Raw genomic sequence first — 9315 nt, forward strand, 5'->3', positions numbered from 1 at the left:
CCACGCAAGATCTCTCCCCGTGGGGTCAAAATGATCACAAGAACGGTGAGCAAAAATCCCAGAACCACAAGGGGGACCCAGTGAATGACCTGCAGAGAGCTGGGACCAAAGTAACAAAGCTTACCATCAGTAACACACTACGCCGCCAGGGACTCAAATCCTGCAGTGCCAGACGTGTCCCCCCTGATTAACCAGTTGCGACGAGCAAACCCGTATCCGGGAGCGTAATCATAGCCTCAAATGCATTAGCATAACGCAACGGACATAAATACCCTTAGAAACTTTTCCTATTCATGAAAATCGCAAATGAAATGAAATAAATATATTCAAACACAAGCTTAGCCTTTTGTTAACAACACTGTCATCTCAGATTTTCAAAATATGCGTTACAGCCAACGCTAGACAAGCATTTGTGTAAGTTTATCATGGCATAATGCTATGCTAGGCTCTGCTGGCAGCAGGCAACATTTTCACAAAAATAAGAAAAGCAACCAAATTAAATCATTTACCTTTGAAAACCTCCTTCCATCAACAAGGGCATTGAAGATGAAACGTGGCTGGGTCTTTCAGCATGATAATGATTCCAAACACACCGCCCGGGCAATGAAGGAGTGGCTTCGTAAGAACCATTTCAAGGTCCTGGAGTGGCCTAGACAGTCCCCAGATCTCAACCCCATAGAAAATCTTTGGAGGGAGTTGAAAGTCCATGTTGCCCAGCAACAGCCCCAAAACATCACTGCTCTAGAGGAGATCTGCATGGAGGAATGGAATACCAACAACAGTGTGTGAAAACTTTGACCTCTGTCATTGCCAACAAAGGGTATATAACAAAGTATTGAGAAACTTTTGTCATTGACCAATACTTATTTTCCACCATAATTTGCAAATAGATTCATAAAAAATCCTACAATGTGATTTTCTGGATTATTTTTCTAATTTTGTCTCATAGTTGAAGTTTACCTATGATGAAAATTACAGGCCTCATCTTTTTAAGTGGGAGAACTTGCACAATTGGTGGCTGACTAAATACTTTTTTGCCCTACTGTAAATGTCTTTCTCCAGGATGTCTCTCTTCTCTGCCATGTCCCAGGAGGCCCTCTAGATTCTCTGTGTTCAGATCCTCATTTTAGACTGTTGTCTCAGTGGGGAGGCACTTTACTTCCGGTGCTGTCCCTGAGTTGAACCTTGGAGCTGAAGAGAGGTTTGCACCACACCTTAGTGTCAGTTGTGTATCAGGGAGATTTAGGTAGAAAGGGTTTTGTAGTTCCGGAGCTATTATTGTGTCGCCTTTGTTTTTGTGCTGCTATCAGGCATTCAATTTTCAGTCCCCATCCGGGTTGTCATGGACAAAAAGCATAACCGTCAATACAATTCCCCCTGTATAGTGGTCTGTGGTCACCCCCCGCTACACAGCTTCAGCAGGTCCTGTCTGAACTTCTGGGACATGAGGATGGAGGTGGCCATGAGGCGGGCGAACACACTGAAGGGTCTGTAGTGGGGTGATGGCCCCGTGGCTGCGGCCCCCCAGGAGGGCAAAGGTCAGGCTGTAGGAGGGTGGCCAGCACCAGCAGGGCCAAGGTCTGGGTTAGCTTCTGCTGGTATCGCTCTACCTGGAGCGCCTGGCTGTCCCTCCCACTCTGCCACAGGAACAGGTAGATCCCGGCATAGGCCACAGCGATGAAGGACTGCAGGATGTGGCAGGCTCCATAGTCCAGTTGACCGCCGTGCGACAGGAATTTGAAGCAGGCCAGACCATCAGGGGGCGATGTGCAGGATAACCACTGAGCAGAAGGCCAGCTGTGGGGCGATGCGCGGGGTAACCACTGGGCAGAAGGCCAGCTGTGGGGCGATGCGCGGGGTAACCACTGGGCAGAAGGCCAGCTGTGGGGCGATGTGCGGGGTAACCACTGGGCAGAAGGCCAGCTGTGGGGCGATGTGCGGGGTAACCACTGGGCAGAAGGCCAGCTGTGGGGCGATGTGCGGGGTAACCACTGGGCAGAAGGCCAGCTGTGGGGCGATGCGCGGGGTAACCACTGGGCAGAAGGCCAGATGTGCGGGCTAACCACTGGGCAGAAGGCCAGCTGTGGGGCGATGCGCGGGGTAACCACTGTCCCTCGGTTTCTCTGGGATAACAAGCAGGTGACTATTCGTATTTTGGCAAAATGAGTTGTGCATGACTGTGGGTGTGTGTGTTGTGTAACTCAAGTGTCCTTGGCAGAGACGTGTGTGTCTGTGTGTGAGAGAGAGTGACTGTGTGTCTCCACCACCAGAACTGCAGGTGTCTCCCAGTCTCACTCTCCCAGTGCAGCACAGTGTGTTCCTCCATTTTGGGCTGGGTTGGCTGAGCTGGGGTGGGGTAGTTCTGTGCTGGGCTGGGTTGGCTGAGCTGGGGTGGGGTAGTTCTGTGCTGGGCTGGGGTGGGGTAGTTCTGTGCTGGGCTGGGGTTGGCTGAGCTGGGGTGGGGTAGTTCTGTGCTGGGCTGGGGTTGGCTGAGCTGGGGTGGGGTAGGGCTGGGCTGGGGTGGGGTAGTGCTGGGGTTGGCTAAGCTGGGCTGGGGTGGGGTAGTGCTGGGCTGGGGTAGGGCTGTGCTGAGCTGGGCTGGGGTAGGGCTGTGCTGAGCTGGGCTGGGTTGGAGTTGGCTGAGCTGGGCTGGGGTGGGGTAGTGCTGGGGTGGGGTGGGCTGAGCTGGACTGGGCTGGGTTGGAGTTGGCTGAGCTGGGCTGGGGTGGGGTAGTGCTGGGGTGGGCTGAGCTGGGTTGGAGTTGGCTGAGCTGGGCTGGGGTGGGGTAGTGCTGGGGTGGGGTGGGCTGGGCTGGGCAGAGCTGGGCTACCTCAGCCTGTTACTCACTAGAAGCCTATGGAGCAGACAAATGCAGGGAACCTTCCCAACTAAGAGCAATGGAACGGGATATGCTGCTAGTTATTATCCATTTCTGTCATGACCTGGGCTGGGGTAGGGCTGGGCTGGGCTGTGCGGGGGTGGGGTAGGGCTGGGCTGTGCTGGGGTGGGGTAGGGCTGGGCTGTGCTGGGGTGGGGGTTGGCTGAGCTGGGCTGGGCTGGGGTAGTGCTGGGCTGTGGTTGGCTGGGCTGGGCTGGGGTAGTGCTGGGCTGGGCTGAGCTGGGCTGGGTTTGGCTGAGCTGGGCTGGGGTAGTGCTGGGCTGGGCTGGGCTGAGCTGGGCTGGGCTGGGCTGGGGTAGTGCTGGGCTGGGCTGGGGTAGTGCTGGGCTGGGGTAGTGCTGGGCTGGGCTGGGCAGAGCTGGGCTGGGCTGGGCTGGGGTGGGGTAGTGCTGGGCTGGGGTGGGCTGGGCTGGAGTTGGCTGAGCTGGGCTGGGGTGGGGTAGTGCTGGGGTGGGGTAGTGCTGGGGTGGGCTGGGCTACCTCAGCCAGTTACTCACTAGAAGGCTATGGAGCAGACAAATGCAGGGAACCTTCCCAACTAAGAGCAATGGAACGGGATATGCTGCTAGTTATTATCCATTTCTGTCGTGACCTTTTGGAGAGCTGTTAGTTTGATCAGAGTGTTCTAGATCATTACCAGTGGCCTGTCATGTCCTCCGTACGTAGTCTATGTACCTCCTCTGCTATGTTATCTGGCTCTGCTCTGTACACTGTACTGTGCCAGCTCAGTGCCACTGCCAGTCATGTCCTTTTAACATGCAACTGGGGTTGATGTGTGTATTCGTCTCTTCTCCCTCCCTGTCTCTCTCTCCTTACCCTTTTTTATCTCTGTTCCCACCCCCCATCTTTTCTCATCCTACCTCTCTCTCTATCTCTCTCTATTTCTATCTCGCTATCTCATATATATATATATATATAAAGATGTGGGTTCGGTGGAGGGTCTGGCATACCACCGTGGCTGGGACACTCTGTACTGGACCAGCTATACCACCTCTACCATCACCCGCCACACGGTGAACCAGAACCGCTGGGGCGCCTGGGACCGTGACACTGTGGTCACCATGTCTGGAAATGACCACCCCCGGGCCTTCGTTCTGGATGAATGTCAAGAGTGAGTGTCTGTTGGACCATAATGGTCATAAATCGCAATATTCCAAGTTTCTAACCCAGATCATAGGGTTTTAATTCATATTCATTTTGTTCATCTTTATTACATTGTCAGGTATCTGATGCTAGAACGTTGCAGTTAATCTGAAACTAGCTACTGTTCCCATATCCTGACCTTATAATAAGGTTTTGAATGGATTAATACAGATTGATATACAGATTGAGGGACCGTATAGATAGTTTAGCTTTAGTATAAGTAGCTTTTCATTGGTTTTTCTCTCACTGTCTCTTCCTGGATAATGTTTAGCTAATCAAATCATACACTTCTTTGGAATCTTAATATTTTTTATTTGATTTATTTATTTAGTTTTATTTAACCAGGTAGGCCAGTTGAGAAGTTCTCATTTACAACTGCGACCTGGCCAAGATAAAGCCAAGCAGTGCGACACAAACAACACAGAGTTACACATGGAATAAACAAGCGTACAGTCAATAATACAATAGAAAAAAATGTATACAGTGTGTGCAAATGAAGTAAGGAGGTAAGGCAATAAATAGGCCATAGTGGTGAAGTAATTACAATTTAGAAATTTACACTGGAGTGATAAATGTGCAGATGTGGATGTGCAAGTAGAAATGCTGGTGTGCAAAAGAGCAGAAAAACATAATATGGGAATGAGGTAGTTGGTTGGATGGACTATTTACAGATGGGCTGTGTACAGATGGGCTGTGTACAGATGGGCTGTGTACAGATGGGCTGTGTACAGCTGCGGCGATCGGTAAGCTGTTCTGACAGCTGACACTTAAAGTTAGTGAGGGAGATATAAGACTACAGCTTACAGTCATTGGCAGCAGAGAACTGGAAGGAAAGACGGCCAAAGCAGGTGTTGGCTTTGGGGATGACCAGTGAAATATACCTGCTGGAGCGCGTGCTACGGGTGGGTGTTGCTATGGTGACCAGTGAGAGCATACAGGTCGCAGTGGTGGGTAGTATATGGGGCTTTGGTGACAAAACAGATGGCATTGTGATAGACTGCATCCAATTTTCTGAGTAGAGTGTTGGAAGCTATTTTGTAAAGGGCATCGCCGAAGTCAAAGATCGGTAGGATAGTCAGTTTTACGAGGGTATGTTTGGCAGCATGAGTGAAGGAGGCTTTGTTGCAGAATAGGAAGCCGATTCTAGATTTAACTCTGGATTGGAGATGCTTAATGTGAGCCTGGAAGGAGAGTTTACAGTCTAGCCAGACACCTAGGTATTTATAGTTGTCTCCATATTCATATTCAGAACCGTCCAGAGTAGTGATGCTAGTCGGGTGGGCGGGTGCGGGCAGCGATCGGTTGAAGTGCATGCTTTTCATTTTACTAGCATTTAAGAGCAGTCGGAGGCCACGGAATGAGTGTTGTATGGCGTTGAAGCTTGTTTGGAGGTTTGTTAGCACTGTGTCCAAAGAAGGGCCAGATGTGTACAGAATGGTGTCGTCTGCGTAGAGGTGGATCAAAGAATCACCCTCAGCAAGAGCGACATCATTGATATGTACAGAGAAAAGAGTCGGCCGGAGAATTGAACCCTGTGGCACCCCCATAGAGACTGCCAGAGGACCGGACAACAGGCCCTCTGATTTGACACACTGAACTCTATCTGAGAAGTAGTTTGTGAACCAGGCGAGGCAGTCATTAGAGAAACCAAGCCTGTTGAGTCTGCCGATAAGAATACGGTGATTGACAGAGTTGAAAGCCTTGGCCAGGTCGATGAAGACTGCTGCACAGTACTGTCTTTTATCGATGCCGGTTATGATATCATTTAGTACCTTAAGCGTGGCTGAGGTGCACCCGTGACCAGCTCAGAAACCGGATTGCATAGTGGAGAAGTTACGGTGCGATTCGAAATGGTCGGTTATCTGTTAAACTTGGCTTTCGAAGACTTTAGAAAGGCAGAGTAGGATAGATATAGGTCTATAACAGTTTCGGTCTGGAGTGTCTCCCCCTTTGAAGAGGGGGATGACCGCGGTAGCTTTCCAATCTTTAGGAATCTCAGACGATACAAAAGAGAGGTTGAACAGACTAGTAATAGGGGTTGCAACAATGGCGGCGGATAATTTTAGGCAGAGAGGGTCCAGATTGTCTAGCCCAGCTGATTTGTAGGGATCCAGATTTTGCAGCTCTTTCAGAACATCAGCTATCTTGATTTGGGTGAAGGAGAAGCGTGGGGCTTGGGGCCAGTTGTTGCAGAGGTGCAGAGCTGTTGGTAGGGGTAGCCAGGTGGAAAGCATGGCCAGCTGCAGAGAAATGCTTATTGAAATTCTCGATTATCGTGGATTTATCAGTAGTGACGGTGTTTCCTAGTCTCAGTGCAATGGGCAGCTGGGAGGAGGTGCTCTTATTCTCCATGGACTTTAGTGTCCCAAAACTTTTTGGAATTACTGCTGCAGGATGCAAATTTCTGTTTGAAAAAGCTAGCCTTTGCTTTCCTAACTGACGTTGTGTATTGGTTCCTGACTTCCCTGAAAAGTTGCATATTGCGGGGACTATTCGATGCTAGTGCAGAACTCCACAGGGTGTTTTTGTGCTGGTCAAGGGCAGTCAAGTCTGGAGTGAACCAAGGGCTATATCTGTTGTTAGTTTTAAAAACATTGGCAAGGGCATACTTATTTAAGATGGTGAGGAAAGCACTTTTAAAGAGCAACCAGGCATCCTCTACTGACGGGATGAGGTCATTATCCTTCCAGGATACCCGGGCCAGGTCGATTAGAAAGGCCTGCTCGCAGAAGTGTTTTAGGGAGTGTTTGACAGTGATGAGGGGCGGCAGCGTAGCCTAGTGGTTAGAGCGTTGGACTAGTAACCGGAAGGTTGCAAGTTCAAACCCCCGAGCTGACAAGGTACAAATCTGCCCCTGAACAAGGCAGTTAACCCACTGTTCCTAGGCTAGTAGGGAGCACCTCCTCCCAGCTGCCCATTTTCATTGAAAATAAGAATTTGTTCTTAACTGACTTGCCTAGTTAAATAAAGGTAAAATAAATATGAGGGTTGGTCGTTTGACCGCAGACCCATAACGGACGCAGGCAATGAGGCAGTGATCGCTGAGATCCTGGTTGAAAACAGCAGAGGATGTATTTAGAGGGCAAGTTGGTCAGGATGATATCTATGAGGGTATCTGGTTATTTAGCAGATCCATTCATCCAAAGTGACATAAAGTGAAGTGGTATATTCAGTGTGCTGTATACAGTATGTGGACCATGTGGAAAGCTTTACATCTGGTGTTGGAATGGAAGCTCCATGCTTATACCAATTGTGCCATTTGAATCAGAAACCCATCCACTGTTGTGAACGTTTACACACATCTGCATTATATTCTCAAATTACATTTACATTTAAGTCATTTAGCAGACACTCTTATCCAGAGCGACTTACAAATTGGTGCGTTCACCTTATGACACCTTATGAAATTCCCTCTTGTGTTGTCACCCACCAGCCTGATGTTCTGGACCAACTGGAATGAACAGTCCCCAAGTATCATGCGTGCCACCCTGTCCGGTAACAATGTACTGGTGATCATAGGGAATGACATCCGCACCCCCAATGGCTTGGCCATAGACCACCGCGCTGAGAAACTCTACTTCTCCGACGCCACCCTGGACAAGATCGAACGCTGCGAGTACGATGGCAGCCGGCGCTACGTGAGTCTCTCACACACACACACACACACACACACAGAGAGATATGTACACACAAAAACCCACCCACACTCTCAAAGCCCACTCATTTGTTTAACATTCCCTGCTGCCCCCTGTAGGTGGTGTTGAAGAATGAGCCAGTCCATCCGTTTGGCCTGGCGGTGTATGGGGACTACATCTTCTGGACTGACTGGGTCCGCAGGGCTGTCCTCAGGGCCGACAAATACGTGGGCGGAGACATGAAACTCCTCAGAGCCGACATCCCGCAGCAGCCAATGGGCATCATCGCTGTGGCCAACGACACCAATAGCTGTGAGTTCTAAGGAAAAGAAGGTGGGGTTTGGGTGGATGTGATTCTTTTATTTTAGGGCGGATAAAGGATTGCGGGGTTGGCATGGGCAAACAGTGATACAAACACACACAAACAAACACATACCTGCATACACACACAGACACACAAACACTGCTGCGCCACAAAAGTTCATGAGGTGCCAGAAGTAATCAGAGAGTGTGACACAGCTGTGCTCCATGCACCTGGAGAATGAGACCACCTGATAATCCACTGCCCCAATCCATCACCCTGTACACACACACACTTACGCACACTCCCCATCTTCTGCCCCCAACAGTTCCATGCCACACATTATTCCTTCTCATCTCGCCACCTCGCGCAAGTCAATTCACACTTGTTCATCTCAGTGAGCTTTCAATCTCCCCCTTTCACTCCAAATCAATGGTTCTGTCTTTCTTAACCCCCCCCACACTACATATACACACATACACATGCATTCTCCCTAACATTAACTTCCTACTTGCCTACCTCCTCCTCACGCTCACTCACAACACACGCAGTGAACCTGTGGTAATTGCAACAAATCCTATTTAGATTGTCTCAGTTTATATTAGACTCAAGTAGCAGGAGAGCTGTTGGTTTCTGAACACTGTTTGTGTGTGTGTCGAATGTGTGTGTGGGAGTATGTTTGCATGTTGTACATTTTCTCTCTCTGTGTAGGTGAGTTCTCCCCGTGTCGGTTGAACAACGGAGGTTGTCAGGACTTGTGTATCCTGACCTCAGAGGGAAGGGTCAACTGTACGTGCCGTGGCGATGGAGAGAGGAAACTGCTGGAGGACAACACCTGCATCGGTGAGAAAGGGAGGAGGAAACGAGAGTGGGGAAGAGGGAATAGGGAAGGGTATGAGGAAACGAGAGCGGGTATGAGGGAATAGGGAAGGTTATGAGGAAACGAGAGCGGGGAATAGGGAAGGGTATGAGGAAACGAGAGTGGGTATGAGGGAACGAGAGTGGGTATGAGGGAATAGGGAAGGGTATGAGGAAACGAGAGCGGGGAAGAGGGAATAGGGAAGGGTATGGGGGAATAGGGAAGGGTATGGGGGAATAGGGAAGGGTATGGGGGAATAGGGAAGGGTATGGGGAATAGGGAAGGGTATGGGGGAATAGGGAAGGGTATGGGGGAATAGGGAAGGGTATGGGGGAATAGGGAAGGGTATGAGGGAATAGGGAAGGGTATGAGGAAACGAGAGCGGGTATGAGGGAATAGGGAAGGTTATGAGGAAACGAGAGCGGGGAAGAGGGAATAGGGAAGGGTATGAGGAAACGAGAGTGGGTATGAGGGAAC

The 9315-nt window shown here is 50.0% G+C and overlaps 1 protein-coding gene across 1 annotated transcript in view; it reads left to right on the forward strand.

The window, feature by feature from the left end:
- LOC135566814 (low-density lipoprotein receptor-related protein 1-like) overlaps positions 1-8822 on the forward strand; it is a gene marked incomplete at its 3' end in the record, with an annotated part of 22958 nt that extends 14136 nt beyond the window's left edge. Inside the window, exons 5-8 of the mRNA XM_065014415.1 lie at positions 3822-4011; positions 7477-7681; positions 7798-7990; positions 8691-8822. Of these exons, the coding sequence (XP_064870487.1) occupies positions 3822-4011; positions 7477-7681; positions 7798-7990; positions 8691-8822 (720 nt within the window). The remainder of the gene's footprint in view (positions 1-3821; positions 4012-7476; positions 7682-7797; positions 7991-8690) is intronic.
- Positions 8823-9315: the final 493 nt, after the last annotated feature.

This window comes from Oncorhynchus nerka, unplaced genomic scaffold (genome assembly GCF_034236695.1).
Source record: "Oncorhynchus nerka isolate Pitt River unplaced genomic scaffold, Oner_Uvic_2.0 unplaced_scaffold_28___fragment_2___debris, whole genome shotgun sequence".
Lineage (NCBI taxonomy): Eukaryota > Metazoa > Chordata > Actinopteri > Salmoniformes > Salmonidae > Oncorhynchus > Oncorhynchus nerka.